The following is a 17,213-nucleotide window of genomic DNA, read 5'->3' as shown; positions in this document are numbered from 1 at the left end:
CAAGCCTGGGCTCTGGCTGGGCCATAGCATGTAAAAATGGCCAAATGCTGTATATTACATTTGTAGTAGGTAGGGTATTTCATTCAAGTAATTTCACTGGTATGTCAAGAATAGATTTTACTGTCAATCACCCACTTTTCAAAAAAGGCAGAACAGGGCATGGGGAAAAAAGTGGGAAAAGTCGTTCCCTCAATCCTGACTAATGTCCCAGTTCCTGCCGTTGAAAAACATCCCCACATCATGATGCTGCCACCACCATTCTTCACTGTAGGGGTGGTATTGGCCAGGTGGTGAGCGGTGCCTGGTTTCCTCCAGACATGATGCTTGGCATTCAGACCATAGAGTTCAATCTTTGTTTCATCAGACCAGAAAGTTTTGTTTCTCATGGTCTGAGAGTCCTTCAGGTGCCTTTTGGCAAACTCCAGGCGGGCTGCCATGTGCCTGTTACTGAGGAGTGGTTTCTGTCTGGCCACTCTACCATACAGGCCTGATTGGTGGAGTGCTGCAGAGATGGTTGTTCTTCTGGAAGGTTCTCCTCTCTCCACAGAGAAATGCTGGAGCTCCTTCAGAGTGACCATTGGGTTCTTGGTCACCTCCCTGACTAAGGCCCTTCTCTCTCGATCGCTGTTTGGCCAGGTGGCCCACTCTAGGAAGAGTCCTGGTGGTTCCAAACTTCTTTCATTTATGGATGATGGAGGCCACTCTGCTCACTGGGACCTTCAATTCTGCAGAAGTGTTTCTGTACCCTTCCCCAGATCTGTGCCTTGATACAATCCTGTCTCGGAGAAGTTGTAGAAACATCTCAGGATGATCAGTGGAAACAGGATGCACCAGAGCTCAAATTTAAGTGTCATGGCACAGGCTGTGAATACTTATGTATATGTGATTATTTTTTTTTATGTTAAGTACATTTGCAAAGATTTCAAATGAACTTTTTTCACTTTGTCATTATGGGGTATTGTTTGTAGAATTTTGAGGACAATAATTAATTGAATCCATTTTGGAATAAGGCTGTAACATAACAAAATGTGGAAAAAGTTAAGCGTTGTGAATACTTTATGGATGCACTGTATGACCCAGATGTTTATGAATAAATTATCATTTTCTCAGTAAGAACAAACCTGGAAAGTATCATATGAAATGTACATGCATATTGAATGAAAAACATACATATGTACTGAATTTTAAATGTCATAATTAAACTCAGTACTACAACTTTTCCAAACAAATACTTAAAATAGTATAAATTATATTGACTTTTATTTATTACAGATTATTTTAGAAATATTCACATTTGTTTTTACTACTGTAAAACCAGATTTTTTTCTGAACTGTTTTATTGTATTCCTGCATTACTCCCACCCCCGATTTACTCTAACTTTCTATGTCCTATTGACAAAAGCCGGTGTGTCTAATGTCTCCCTGTGCTTCCAGACGATACTTACCTGTTCTCCGAGGTTTCCCTGCTAAGTACATCTACGATCCATGGAATGCTCCAGAGTCAGTGCAGGCGGCCGCCAAGTGCATAATTGGCGTCCATTACCCAAAGCCCATGGTGCACCACGCAGAGGCAAGCCGGCTTAACATTGAGAGGATGAAGCAGATCTACCAGCAACTTAGCCGATACAGGGGACTGGGTAAGAGAACAATAAATGAACAGGACTAAAGACTGTGAAGCCATGCTAGCTTTCCTTTTAGGCTATAATGTTCATTACACACCAAAAATAAAAGTATGGAATGAATGAAAAATTTAAAATACTTGGCTGTTTCTATTACCTTACTACCAACTGCATATGTAACATTGGCGTGGTCACGGTCACATGCAAACATTAAACAGTACTGGATGTTCACAGAGACACAGTGCTTAAGCATGTGTCTCAAACATGTCAGCATGGACACAAACAGTAAAAATGCAGGAAGCTGTTCAATACAAATGGGCTCCCCCTGTTCAGCTATGTGATGTCAGCATGATGATTTTTGGCAATAATCTGCAAGTTAGTATGCATATTACTAAGCACAGTTAACATGGCGGCCTGAAAATGAAACATGGATCACATTATCTTGTTACCTTGCAGGCATGCTTGCTGACCTATTAATTTATGGTAGCTTGCTCACATGCCACCAGTAGGTATGACATTTAGCTAGCTCATAAACTAATATGCAGACCTTTAGCATGTTATATAAAATATGGTATCATGTTACCATAGTAGAATACTAATATTTGGTGTGGATGTAAGCAACTGCATGTATTATATGTCAGCATACATATATAGCATATTAGCAGTGTAGCAGAAATGACTACACTTAGATAAAGGAATGTTAATATGTAATATTCAACTTCCTTGTTAGATTAGGGCACCAGATGGATATAGTCCATAAGACTATTAAAAAATTATTTAGAATAATTAAATCAGTCTAGATCTGAAAGAAATGAATCCTAGCAGTCCAGAGAACCACTTACTGGAAACAAGAGACACCAAAGATGACATAATGAATCCAGGTATAAGCTAAATACATTTATTTACAATATGTACACAGGGAAATTGATCAGGATGAGAAACACAATGCCAATGGTACATTTGTGAATGCTCTGATGAATGAATGAAGGAGTAATTACACCATCTGTGGTTAGCGGTGGTGGAAGCTTAAAGATTGAGTTAGATTCTAGATCTAAATCCAGGGATCTTATCACAAATATGGAGAGGGAAAACAACTTAACTTAACTGAAACAAAGGGAGTGGTTATTAACTAGCATCGGTGTGTCAGTCAGAGCAGTCCATTGACCCAGTATTCTAACTGGCTGAAGTTCTTGTGGCTATGACAGTGATTTCTGATTGGTTCTTCAGGCACAGCAGAGAAAAGTTTATATAATCTAAAAGTTTGAATCAGAAAAACATTCTAATATTAAAATTCTTCCACCATGGCTGGAATACATAATCTTAAGCAACAAATGCTAAAAGTCAGTTTATGGCACTGTTCACATTCTGTGTGAGCGTAAGGAGGTTCCCTTCATATTTCTGGGTTTTGTTGCATTGGAGACTGATCAGATAAGAGGGAACCAGAGGTGCCGGACTGGTTTGAGTTAAGTGGAACTTTATTGTCTCAGGTCAGAGGTGAAAGAGGGGTTTGGGGCCACTAGATACAGGACCTGGGAAAGTGCAGGGAGCAATCTGCATGTGGCAGTCTTCAGGCTGCTCTCAATGCTTAGAATCAAAGTCTAATGTAAATATTAATATTATGAGTCCCTCAGAATAAAACATCACTTCCAAAATGTCTACTTTGTACTTGTGGACACTACAGCAATACAGCTGGGGCAGTCAGGAATTTGGCCATTGTTTTAGAATCCATACTTTATTTAGTTTTAGTGTCCTTTGGTGAAGAAAGGTATTAAACCAGTATTAAACCATGAAAGGTCATCAGCTATCTGTCCCTGTTAAATGGCAAATTAAGACTGTTACAGACTTATGCCCCATTTGTACTCTGAGGAATTAAAATTTGTCTCCAAAACAAACTGTCTGTCCTCTCAAGACGGAAAAACAAATGTGTGTATCTGTGTTTGTCAGGCCTGCTGGCATCAGTGCCATCCACCAATGGGAATGGGAATGGAGGAATGATGGCCTACTCTCCTGGAGAGCAGCAACCAGGGACCAACAACAACAACTCACATTGTAAGTCAGTTTTGTAGCTGAAAATAGGAATGTGAAGATGTTGCTCAAAAATTCTTTCTGATGGTTGGTGTGGTCATAGAGATGGTGTGGCTAATCCACTTGAGGATTTTTTTCTCAGTGCCTGGCGTTTCAGCAGGTTCTGTTGCAACAGGTAATGGCAGCGGGAGCATCCTGCTCAACTTTGACAGTGAGGGGCATACAGGACCTAGCAGTGTTGGGCAACAGCAACAACGAATGCAGCCACTGCCACAGCAACAACAGCATGGTAGGTCATCACCTGACATAGGTGTTTCATGTTAGCATTCTAAGCATTTTACATTTAATCTGTGTTTGGTGCTGCTAGTTGTACCCACTAATAGCAGCACTGTTGGCTATTCCGGCTACACCCTCAGCCACTGTACCTATAATAATTAGAGATGGGCCTGATCCAATCCAATACCAGTATCTGGTCCAATATTGACGACATTCGCTCATCAGATATTGGACAGACAAGGCCGATCCATTTACTGATCTGTAATCCAGTCCACAGCTTGCTCTGGACCATCAACCCACTGTAGCCTGGTATAACGTAACATAGTGTGAGACACATCACTGATCCTGATTCCATTCCATGTCTCACCATAAACCTACAGCAACTTCAGTCTGTAGCAGATTGAGTAAATAACATCAACTGTTTGTTTCAAGATATTTTAGTCTGGCAATGCTGAAAAGCAAGATACAGTCTTATGCAAAAGTTTAGGCACCCCTTGATAAATAACAGATTTTGGTGATTTTTTATTTGAACAGATGTTAACACAGTTTCTCTTGGAAATGGAAAAAATGCACAATATTTTCAGCAAACAGTGATGCATAGTTACTTCTTATGCCATAAATTGAACAAAAATAAAAAATAAAAACATTATTATGGCAAAACATCCCAAGGAGCACTGTGCAAGTGATAATATTGAAATGGAAGGAGTATCAGACCACTGCAAATCTACCAAGACCTGGCCGTCCCTCTAAACTTTCAGCTCATACAAGGAGAAGACTGATCAGAGATGCAGCCAAGAGGCCCATGATCACTCTGGATGAACTGCAGAGATCTACAGCTGAGGTGGGAGACTCTGTCCATAGGACAACAATCAGTCGTATACTGCACAAATCTGGCCTTTATGGAAGAGTGGCAAGAAGAAAGCCATTTCTTAAAGATATCCATAAAAAGTGTCGTTTAAAGTTTGCCACAAGCCACCTGGGAGACGCACCAAACATGTGGAAGAAGGTGCTCTGGTCAGATGAAACCAAAATCGAACTTTTTGGCAACAATGCAAAACGTTATGTTTGGCGTAAAAGCAACACAGCTCATCACCTTGAACACACCATCCCCACTGTCAAACATGGTGGTGGCAGCATCATGTTTTGGGCCTGCTTTTCTTCAGCAGGGACAGGGAAGATGGTTAAAATTGATGGGAAGATGGATGGAGCCAAATACAGGACCATTCTGGAAGGAAACCTGATGGAGTCTGCAAAAGACCTGAGACTGGGATGGAGATTTGTCTTCCAACAAGACAATGATCCAAAACATAAAGCAAAATCTACAATGGAATGGTTCACAAATAAACATATCCAGGTGTTAGAATGGCCAAGTCAAAGTCCAGACCTGAATCCAATCGAGAATCTGTGGAAAGAACTGACAACTGCTGTTCACAAACGCTCTCCATCCAACCTCACTGAGCTCGAGCTGTTTTGCAAGGAGGCATGGGCAAAAATTTCAGTCTCTCGATGTGCAAAACTGATAGAGACATACCCCAAGTGACTTACAGCTGTAATCGCAGCAAAAGGTGGCGCTACAACGTATTAACTTAAGGGGGTTGAATAATTTTGCACGCCCAATTTTTCAGTTTTTTTATTTGTTAAAAAAGTTTGAAATATCCAATAAATTTCGTTCCACTTCATGATTGTGTCCCACTTGTTGTTGATTCTTCACAAAAAATTACAGTTTTATATCTTTATGTTTGAAGCCTGAAATGTGGCAAAAGGTCGCAAAGTTCAAGGGGGCCGAATACTTTCGCAAGGCACTGTATCCACAAAATATATCCATCCGCAGTCTTTTACAGTGGCACCAGTGGATGTCTTTTTTTTTTATACGTTTTATTGAGAATATACATAACAAACAAGGCAAAATAACATTTTGCCAGTATGGTGGGGGCACAGGTGGATGTCAGGCAGGCTCACATGAACGCGCAACTGCATGGAGATTATGACCGTTCAAGGAAATCCGTAAATTATCACATAATACTTGATTTTGTATTGCGAGTGAGTTTGCAAGACTTGTATTAACAGATTTTCTTCTGCATAGAAATACTAGAACATAGGTACACCTCATTTTTTTGAGCTTTCGGTCTTGTCTAAGATGATAATTCACCATTGTAACATTGTAAATAAGTCAGAAAACAAGGAAAAGAATGTCATGAGCGCTTTAATCTAGTGGTCTAGGGCATAATGCATTACTGCACCTTCTAGAGGTAATTAGCAGGATGTTGTCATAGCTGTAAAATGCATATTATATGCATCTTTGTGTTATTGTTCAAAAACAATTGAAAACACATCAGTATAATACATACACTGGCACATACACTGCACTAGGTGACATGTCCTTTCATTACGAAACACAAGACCTGCAAAAATGTTAAACATTGCTAAAATGTTGCCCCAAAAGCTTCAGACAACCATAAACATGTAGCCAGACTCGTATGCATATTCACGAGAGGGGAGCTAGCTGATGACATTTTTTGGGTAAAATTGGATTTTAAGAGTATGATAACTATTGAGCTCATCCACAGATCACAGAGTGTCTGTTTGATGTGTTTTGATGTGTCTTTTGCAGGATACCACACAGTGCCAGACGCCAACCAGCCCATCACCAGCAGCCGACTCTACCATGAGTTTGCTGTTCCTCAGCACCCAGGTAGGAAATAGGCAAGATCTGAAGTTACTCCTTCTTGTGGCACTGGATTCTCAAGTCTAGAATTTACACTATCCTCCCAGTATTAAGCTTAAGCATGTTTTTCATTATTTAATACTAAAATGACCTTCATGCCTGAGTTGCTGTTCAAACATACATTTGTTTTTTATTGACAATAAATGTTACAGTATAATTTCTAAAATAAAATTCCAGATTGAGAAATCAAGACATTCCTCTCTGTGTCAGAATGGATTGGATAGGATAGACTTTATTGTCCCAATGGAAAATTTGCCCTTGGACTCACAGTATCAAACATGCAGCAAGCACATTTGCACTACAATAAATAATAATAAATAATAGTACATATAATACATCCATAAATTCTATAAGCATAAAAATACACGCATTAAATACCACAATAAATAAAAGTTGCACACATACACAACCATACTGCGCTAAATAGCAAAGCAGTAGAAACATGATGTATATGCATTCCATATAGAGGAGTTTTTAAACTGGTTATTCCTACTCAGGGGGATCCTGTACCTTCTGCTTGATTGAAGAAGTTGGATCTGAAATGATCTTTTGTGCCTGTCTGATTATGCTTTGTTGAAAAACATCTTGTTGCTGGCCTCACATAATCTTCATGGCAGTTTGTATAAGTTCATGAATTTGGTTTCATGTTATCAGATCAATCAGAGATCCCACAGAGCAGGAGGCTATCTACTAGAGCTGGCTAGAATAGGAGCTGCATGTCCTTGGTTACACCAAAACATTCTGAGCCTTCTTAGAAAGTGTAGCCTCTGCTGTACCTTGGTACAGATAACATCTATGTATGCCTTCCACTGTAGATTGGTATTTATGTGGATGCCTAGGTACTTGTAGGAGTCTACCTGCACTATGGTTTGATCACTGATGACCACTGGTGAATAATCACCTAGAGCCTTGGGGTCAACCACCATCTCCTCTGTTTTGTTTTGTTTTGTTAGGAGGGGGTGATGGTTGTCACACCACTGTACAAAGTTGTAAACATCAGACTTATACCTCTGAACATCGAAGTCAGTTTGCATGAGTCCTAGAATAGCAGCATCATCAGAGAACTTAAAAATATATATATTTTCATTGTGGCTAATACATTTGTTTGTGTAAAGAGTGAACAGAAGAGGTGAGCTCACGCATCCCTGAGGCACTCCAGCTTAGACAATGATTCTGTTCACTCTGCCTTGTTGGTTGTGATTAGTCAGAAATGAATGATACCACCTGAGGAATGGGGTTAACGCTGAGCTGGTTTACTGTGTTTAATGTGTGGCTGCAGTGGGTTAAAAGCAGAACAAAAATAAACAAATTGTAGTCTGGCATAGGCCTCCATCTCCAGATGTTTAGTGACCACATGCACTAAGCTACTGATTACATGCTTAGTACCTTTATGTTGTCTGCATGCAAATTGTTATGAGTCTAGGCCTGCCTCAAATCTCACCCAGTTCACCCATACATTTCATCACAACTGGGGTCAAAGTCAAAGTGGCAGGTCTAAAATCATTACATTCTTTAGGCCTGTCCTAAAGAATGTAATGATTTTGTGTTGCCCAGGATCGTAGATGATAATGGTGGTTTGTTTCAATATCAAGATCAAAGATTTTTATTGTCAATTCACTATATGTGCAGGACATACATAAAAATCTAAATACTGTTTCTCTCTCACCTAGTATTGAATGCCATACCATTTAAGAAACTGACTTCCATTAAAATAGATGTACCTTCAAAAAATTCCCAAATATAATGTCTTCTTGTGAAGAGGTATTTCATTTTCTAAACAGCCATGCTAATGTTGGTGACAAAATGGTTACAGTATATTTCCTATGACCACTTCACAATAATATCGAGTTGGTGTTTTGAAAAGGAATGCTTTTAATGTAAAAGAGCAGCAAGAGGAAATCTTCCATTAAACATCAGCAGCTAATGCTCCAGCATTAAGCTCCAACTTTTAAACTGGAGTTTTTTATGTCGGTTCACGCCGACTTATTTTTCTGACCCAGTGTGTTTTAAAATAACCTTAAGAGGCACTCATTGTGAAGGATGTACTTGAGTCTTGGCAGTCAGGACAACAGGGAATTATCCACCTTGGATTTATGTGGATGTTTTTGCACAGAGGGAGAAGAGTAAAAATCATCTGGTTAAAGGTAAGACAGGTCTGACTGTGAGGTCATGTTTATGGTTGATTCAGTGTTTATAAACCAGCTGCATGTTACCATTAGCCCAAGTGTTGGTAGTTGTCATGATTAATGTTAAGTGTGAGATGTAGCACAGCAGCAGCTGTGGATGGATGGAGCTGGCGTTGTTGAGTCCGAGTTTTTTCCCACAAGAAAAAATGGACTAAGTTTAATATTGGTCCTTTCTGTCAACTTTGGACATTGCTGTCAAATATGTGACAGTGATATTTTACTGTAACACAGGAATTGCTTTTTCAGTGCAGTGGAATGGAGCCTTCTCAGTGTGGTGGGGTCTTCAAGCTTTAGTTTGTGTTGGAGGAGGGGTCTGTAAACAGTTCTCCTAATATCTGTTACACGTCGTCCCCCCCCCACACCCACAAACACTAAATGAGCAAGATGCCAATTAATGTGCCACCCTAAAGTGAGTACTGGCCCAGCCTGGCCACCCCTGTGAAAACAGTCAGGAAGTTCCATGAGGATTCCAGTGTACACAGTAAACATCCAAAAGCACTTTATTCTTGACTCCTTCTTGCTGTCCTACACATATCAGTGCACATGTACATCAGACCCATTCAGAAAAATAGAAACTCTTAAAACAATCACTAAAAACACCACACAGCACTCATGCAAGACAATCACCGGTGTCCTTGTCACCGCAGAGCAGTGCCACCTGACAAGTCAGACCTCACAGATGGAAAGCATTAAGAAGGCGACTCTGTTCCTCCCCACTGCCATGATCAAGTTCGTCCTAGCAGAGTGAGATCACAGAGTACTCATCCTCACTACTCATGTTTACAGTTACTTTGCTTATAGTCTTTCTTCATATCTTTCATTCAGGACTCCTCCTGCACACCAGAGGCAACATCTCAGGAAAGCGGGAGCGTGAGTCGGAACGTGAAGGGGTCAGGGAGGAAGACCTGGCGTCCTGCTCTGTGCACAAGATACAGAGGCAGACCGAAGAGGTCAGCTTTTTCCTATTTAGTGTCCAGTGTCCTGGGAATCTCTGTAGAGGCTAAGAGGCGGGATACATCCTGAACAGGTCGCCAGTCTATCACAGATCTTAGGTTTCAAAATTCTTAATTATTTTTCTGGAATAGCTGTGCAGCCATATTTCTGTCTGTGCCCCAAAGTATTTTCATTTAAGAACACCAATGGCTCTAAAACTAAATGTATGTATAGAGTACTGTCCTTGTTTTACTAATTCATTCCATCAATGGCCACTGAGGGATTCATAATATCTTGCTTTAGTTGAACCTATGCTACTTTCTTACAGTATTTCTAAGAAGTCTGGGTGTCTTACATGGTTTATTTAGTTAATTTTTGGACAAGAAAAATTTTGTTGCCTTTTTGGATCCTTTCCGGTGTTTGTGCAGCTGTATGATCATTTTCTGCCACTGAAGTGTACTCCGGCTTCCTCCCACAGTCCAAAGATATGCAGCTTAGGTTGACAGGTGACTCTAAATTGCCCGTAGGAGTGAGTGTGGTTGTTTGTCTACATGTCAGCCCTGTGATAGAATGGCAATCTGTCCAGGGTGGACCCCGCCTCTCGCCTAATGTCAGTTGGGAATGCCCCCCATATTCCTCTTCAAGATAAGCAGTATAGATGATGGATGGACTTTAGTGCTTGTTGTAATTGTGTCTGTTTTATTCATCCTTTATTTCCAAAATTATATACAAAATTATACTATAGGCATCATAGACATTTCAAAGTGAAATAAGAAAAAATATATACTATTGCTAGATGATCACAAAGTGTAAATTGATCTCAAATATTGTAATATAGAAATATTAGTGTTATAATCTACAAAAGATTAAGTGTTGGTATGAAAATCTGTATTTTTTATGTAACTGGGTTTCCTGCATTATAAATACATGTGTGGGATTTGTAACAATTCAAACAGCTGGAACACCAGTTGTGGATAGACCGCCTTCCTTCACACACACATATGCATTAAGAGGCACGGCATTGCCATCCCAACATGGTGGCTGCGTTAACACTTTGACGTGATGGACAGCGGCAGCTCATGCAGCATCTGTATGTGTCTATACGTAAATCTCTATACAGCATGTCCTGTAACTCCCAAAATAGTAAAAGTTTATGGTTATCCTTCACACATCCATTCACAAGTCCATCACACAACGCATGGGCATGACTTACTCTGTTATATCTCTACTCCCACTACAGGGTCAATATTTTCATCACACTCTGCTGGCAGCAGAGGGCTGTCATATACAGTATGTAAATGTTAGCCTCTCATGAAGTTGTCATACTCAATAAAAAATACAAAACAGATGTTTGAATTCAGGACATAGTCACTATGCAAAACTGAGTTAGTAATCGAAACTGTGAAAGGAGGCGTGCAGGAAAAGAGGAGTCACACCTCTGTGAATGCTTCTGTTACATTTCCTTTTCAGTTCCTTGGACTGAAAACACAAGCAAAACTTAAGCAAGGTGTGCAATGATTACTTCATAAATAATTCTCTGTTTTTGCGTAATTCTCCTAGACCGCCTAGAGGATGCACAGATGAGAGCGTCTCAATTCACAAGAGAGTCACCATCTGGCCAGCAGAGAGAGGAAATCCCGACATTGCTACCTGTCCTCCAAACACACACACAGCCTCCTCTTCCAACACAGTCGGTTTACTTCAGCTCTCTCTTTACAGTCACAAATTTTGGAGTTTTGGCTTGACACAATCTGTTTAATAGAAGGGCTTCTACAACATGGAGTCCACTGACCTCTGACCTGTCATACAGACAGGGGACATGACCTCAGAAACAAAATGCCTCAGACTTACAGTTCAGTATATATATATATAAAAAAAAAAACAGTGTTACAGTATTAAAACAGCTGCCACCAGCCAGTATATACGGTGTGAGCACTGAAGCAGCTGTAAGTGTAACCACTGGAATACTCAACTTTTTTTTTTTAAGCTGCAAATACAGCTCCATCAAACAGCTTGTCTGCCCTTGTATACACCAGTATAAAAACAACCTAATCGTGTCTAGGTTTACTGCAGCTTTGTAGTATGTACATCCTAGCTGTGCTGCATCCCATAGTGTTAACCAGGAACCACCGTCACCGCCACGCAAGCTAGCCAGACAGTCTCACTCCAGCAGCATGTTTCATCATAGATATACTAAGTCTTTACATCAGAAAAACACAGTTTATACCAGTGCTGTATGTTTGTGTGTCTTGTGTTGTCAAGATGGAACGCTTGTACATAGGCTTATTAGATTTTTAACAAAACTGTTTTCTGCAGAAGATGAAACATGTGGACATCTAAAACCGAAGGATGACTTTTACCTTATTTTAAACTGGTATATGTCTGATAATGACTGTGATGTCAACCCTGACTTCACCAGGCTAAATACTACACATGCACACTTGGTATTCACAGTAACAACCAGGTAGGTTGTTTCAGGGACTTTCTTGCTTCAGTCTACATAATGTAGTTTGCATGTAAATATACACACAGTCTTACAGGCACTGGAGATCCAGTTATTGAGTTGACTTCATGGGAACATCTGCCACTGCCCGCTTAGCATATGGCATCATTTGATTTGTACTGGCAGCTAAAAACAGTGATTCGTATCGTTTTTCAGACAGTATTTAGGACACAGAGTCAGTGCATCTCAAAGTATATATGGTTAACACACTGCCAGCCTGCTTTCAGTTGTTTTGAAAACGTGTTTACAGTGTGTTGCTATAGATTAGTCTGGCTGGAAAACTGCCTTCAGAATGTGGCATTGTGGGTCTAAGAGCTTGTGTGTAGTTGTACAGCAGTTGTAGGTCTCTGGGGCATGATGTTTGTGAGCCCATCAGAGCTGGATGTGTAGCAGAATGCATGTCCATGTTTTGTTACAAGTGTCAAAGTAGTGTGTTGCAGTTTCTTTTCAGGTTTGTGGTTTCTTTGGAAACCACTTTAGATCCTGAACCTTTGATACAAGTAGAATACATTTTTCATGATTCCTATTAAGACCAGTCAAACAAGCAGGCTGTGTTCTGTATGTTTATGGAGAATTATAGGTTTTGTCCTGACATCTTCATCTTTAATCCTTAGTTTCAAGTGATATTTTGTCATGCTGGCATGTACAGATCTTCTCTGTGGTTTCACACCTACATCAAAGTAACAGTGATTTGTTGTAGAATGGAAATGTTTCAGTACTCTGCTCACAGCTGTTTACCATCAGAACCTGGATGATCCGTCTGTAATATTTTCAATTTGATTTCACCATTGAAAAGTTAGTCACATTTTCACTTCTCTGTTCCCCCTAACAAATCTTTATGTCCTAACAATGTTTCAGACGCTTGTAGTTTCAAGACAAATCACTATGGAATATCTGTGAGACATTTTATGGTGTTGCTGTGAAACACGTTCAACACGTTCAACCAACCACATTGCTGCTAATATGTGAGAGGGTTTTAGACCTCATTGATGTCAAATCACGAGGACAAAGAGGTAGCTGGTCGCAATCTCCTTTTTCAGATTTCTTATAAAAACCAAAAAGTTGCCTGACAAAAAGGAAGGATAAAAAATGAGTCGAAAGTAAAACGGAGACGACTGTGTCTGGTCTAATTGAGCCTAATTCTGTCAGGAAAACAGAAACCAACATTCCTCACAAACAAGTCTATCCCCCTGATGGACTTCTTCTACTGTACAAGAAGTTCAACAACATACTGTATATATTTGTATATATGGCCACTTGTGACGTTGTGTGACTCAGATATATTTAGAATTGCAATCTAACTAAACCTGGACAAGTAATGGTGCTGCAAAATACTGTAGCCACCGCAAAAACCACTTTAATTTGATCCACTGATTGATCATAAACAAATGAGAAGGGACACAAAATGGCCACTGTAAAGTTGTGTATAGGCACACTGTGTAAAAGTGCTGGATAAGTGAAGCTGGTGTCTTATTTAGGTTCTGTCCACCCTCCACTATCACCATTACTCCCGGTGAGAGCAGTGCAGTTGAACTGAACCAGAGAATGTATGATCACCTCTGTAAAATACACCCAGCAGCTCCTCTTGCTGATGTTAATGTGCGTGCACATACACGCAACACTGACAGTGTAACAACTCATTCATACACACAAATAAATGTTATAAAGATTTATACACTATAAATCCTCAGATAATAAATGAGTCCTAGTAAATCCTGGAAAAACTCAATGACTGAACCAGAAACCTGCACCAGTTTATTGATTCACTTGTGTTTACATTATATTAAGCTTCTGTCAGTGAAACTCAACGCTCCTTGTGGATGTTTGGCAATATAACCTCTACTTGGGAAGCCTGTTCCCTGACAAGCTCGAGCCCTCTTAAGGTGAAACAGATAGAGGAAATGTTGAACAGCAGACAACTGGAACAGTAAATAACAAGACACATTGGAGTACATCACAGAACAGTGAGGCCACTTCTTAAAAATAAACATAAAACAGGGAATTGGGGGAAAATGTTTCTTATAAAGGCATGGTATATTTGAGAATTTATGGTGCTTGCATACACACACATTTATCAAAAATGATCTAGTACAAGCCTTTTATACATACACACCCTTTCACATGCTTAAAACATGCAACTCTTGAAACACATATTACACACATATATTCAAACACAGCACTGTCACAACTTGCTGCTCAAATGCAGACAATGCATACTTCAGTCTCTCTCTCTTACACACACACACACACAAAACCTTCGCAAAGGTTACAGGAGAGTTTCGTCAGATCTGTTTAAAGCCCCGTTGTCAAGCAGTATAACTGCACACTTGAGGAAAAAATTATATTTTTTTGCAGATTAATTAATGAATTGATAATTGTTTTTTTTTTTAATAACATATTTTGTGTTTGTGTTTTAAATCATCACATGCTATTATTTCTGTCTGGTTGAATACGCATTCAGAACTGCAGATTCTCTGGATCCTCTATGCCCAAAATAGAATTAGGTGCCTATTATGGTTTCTGATGTGAAATCACCAAAGCATTCATAAAGTCCAACTCCAGAACTCTGGACAATGAAGTGCAAAATTTGGGCTCCCCGGTGATGGCTAAACCGCCACTGCATGCACAACACACACCAAAGAGAAATCATGTGTGCCCTTTGTAGGAGTCAGCTAAACAGTTCATATTGCTGGCATGAATTGATATGGTGTACATTAGAAAACCCCTGCAGGCTGGGACTGTAGCTGAGAAAGTTCTGGTTTCAGTGGAGCTGTGATGACTCGTGTCTGTGTACAGTACTCAATATTTGTTCATCTGTGATTGCACTGCCCTCGGCTTCAGGACTAATGTAGAGGGTGGGGAGGGAGGGGGAGATAACAAGTATTGTAGTGTTTCTGTATTATAGTCATGTAAGTTCCGAAGAGAAAATGAACATTGCTAGTTTTGTAGCTTTTATCACTATCGCAAAACATGTTGAACCAAGTTTTTATTCTTGCTTTATTTGATCTGTTTTTTGTTTGTTTTCTTTCATTTGTTTTCCCTTCTGTGACATGAAGGTGAACACGGATGCCATGTAGCATCTCTGTAATATCAATGCTCTCTGTCTGCTTGTGTTGTCAAAAGGCTTTTCTTGTGCTTGATAAGTTCATGACAGGAAATTAAATTTGTTACAACTTGACATGGTTTCATTTTGCCTTCTTCATTAGCACCAGCACAGTTACTTGACCCTGGATACTGGATTTGAATGCCACTACCGATCTCAGTTTGTCAGTGAATGTTAGTTTTGACATAAAAAAGTTTGGATAATTTTTTTTACACAATCTCATAACACTAGACTAATCTTAATTTTGATTTATCTGTGCATTGTGGTCCTTTCTGAATTTCTCTTTTCTTGTCCATGTAGACACCATGACATTTCAAATCAAATTTTATTTGTATAGCACCAAATCACAACAAAAGTCATCTCAGGACACTTTACAGAGTAAGGTCTAGACCTTATTGTTATCACTATTATTACAGAGGAAAACCCAACAGATCCCTCTTGAGCAGCACTTGGCAACAGCGGGGAGGAAAAACTCTCTTTGACGGAAGAAACCTCCGACAGACCCCGGCTCTTGGTGGGCGGCCTTCTGCCTCGACCGGTTGGGGTGAGTGGATAGAGGAGAGAGAAAAGAAAAGAGAAGCCAAAAACAATCAAACATTGGTCAGGTTGATGTGGCCGGTGACTGCTCTTCAGAGACTCTAGTAGAGCTCCAGACCCAGGAATACTTGTAGAAAGGTACAGGGAGAGAGAGAGGACACACTACGGGAGAGAGGAGACACAAAGTGAGTGATGTGTAGTGGTGGTATATAGATGCATAGAGAGAGGAGAGGAGAGAAATTCAGCGCATCATGGGGCTGTTTGAGATACAGTAAATCAAAATAATTCTGTTTACCAAGATTTGGGGAAGCAAACACTTGTCATGTCTGGGATGAAGTGAAATTACACCTGAACTAATGCAAAGCAACCTTGGCTACTGTAATTAAACTCTTCTGAGGTTTTTAAATGTATATACAACTATTTCATATTTTTTAGTTTATTGAAGTCTTAGTATCCAGTGAAACCAGCATTTATATCATCAGATATTATTTTCAGTGGAATTACCATGATCCATTGACACAGGTGAAGTAAATCTGCATTGATTTTTTTTAAAGAAAAATATTCACCACAGTTCAATGAACTTGAGTTTATACATTTGGACCATTTGCTGACAGCAAACTTTATTGATAAAGCTGATCTCTGAGGAAACAGAGCTGGAAAGTCCAAAAAGGAGAAAGCTATAGTTTACTTAGTGTTGCACCATCCAGTTTTATATCATCCTGCACCATGAAAGAGGCATGTTTTACAGCTTTTGACAAAATGTCAATAGTTAAGTTTCTATCTAAATGTCCCACAAATTTTTTAACTCCCAGTACCCCATAGAGACTGTGTCTTCCCCTGACCACCCAAATTATATAAATCAAAAATCAACTCGAGGAGTTATTGTTAGATCTGCTCGGACACAGAGGTGAGCGAGTCACAAAATGACGGACCCAGGTGGCTGACTTCAGTGCAAGCAGTGCTCAGTTTATTTACAGTGATATCAACAAGGAAGTGAATAACCAGGTGGAAGTGAGACCGGGTGTCGAGCCGCAGAAGGTGAATAACAGTCAGTGGTGGAATGATGAGGGAAAGGCCGGGCTGCAGACGCTGGGACTTACTCCTGGGCTGGTCGTGGTGGAAGGTTGCTGAGGAGACAGAGTTAGTACATGCAGTTAATGGGAGACTGTGCATCGACCTGCGTGGTGGAGATGGTGCGGGGTTGAGGAGGTCCGTGGTCCGGAGAAGCGACAGAGGCAAGGAGGCTGAGACAATGGGGCACAAGACTGGAACGGAGCTAGGGCGACAAAACGTGAGTACAATATAA

The 17,213-nt window shown here is 40.1% G+C and overlaps 1 protein-coding gene and 1 long non-coding RNA gene across 4 annotated transcripts in view; one reads left to right on the top strand and one right to left on the bottom strand.

Annotated features, from left to right (window-relative positions):
- Positions 1-11,615, top strand: part of cry3a (cryptochrome circadian regulator 3a) — a 42,183-nt gene extending 30,568 nt beyond the window's left edge. For 2 of the 3 annotated variants that reach the window (XM_020615051.1, XM_020615053.1), the window contains exons 10-15: positions 1,435-1,637; positions 3,564-3,668; positions 3,787-3,933; positions 6,532-6,612; positions 9,657-9,781; positions 11,325-11,615. In XM_020615051.1, the coding sequence (XP_020470707.1) occupies positions 1,435-1,637; positions 3,564-3,668; positions 3,787-3,933; positions 6,532-6,612; positions 9,657-9,781; positions 11,325-11,333 (670 nt within the window). In that variant the 3' untranslated portion in view covers positions 11,334-11,615. The remainder of the gene's footprint in view (positions 1-1,434; positions 1,638-3,563; positions 3,669-3,786; positions 3,934-6,531; positions 6,613-9,656; positions 9,782-11,324) is intronic. The other variant, XM_020615054.1, reaches the window with a different exon arrangement.
- A 5,316-nt stretch (positions 11,616-16,931) lies between these two features.
- LOC109968641 (uncharacterized) overlaps positions 16,932-17,213 on the bottom strand; it is a 12,852-nt gene continuing 12,570 nt past the window's right edge. The window contains exon 3 of the long non-coding RNA XR_002276145.1: positions 16,932-17,034. This is a non-coding gene — a long non-coding RNA (uncharacterized LOC109968641). The remainder of the gene's footprint in view (positions 17,035-17,213) is intronic.

Source organism: Monopterus albus, unplaced genomic scaffold, assembly GCF_001952655.1.
Source record: "Monopterus albus unplaced genomic scaffold, M_albus_1.0 scaffold157.1, whole genome shotgun sequence".
Classification (NCBI taxonomy): Eukaryota; Metazoa; Chordata; class Actinopteri; order Synbranchiformes; family Synbranchidae; genus Monopterus; species Monopterus albus.
The sequence above is the reverse complement of the archived record's forward strand: the minus strand, read 5'-3'. Positions and strand labels throughout refer to the sequence as shown.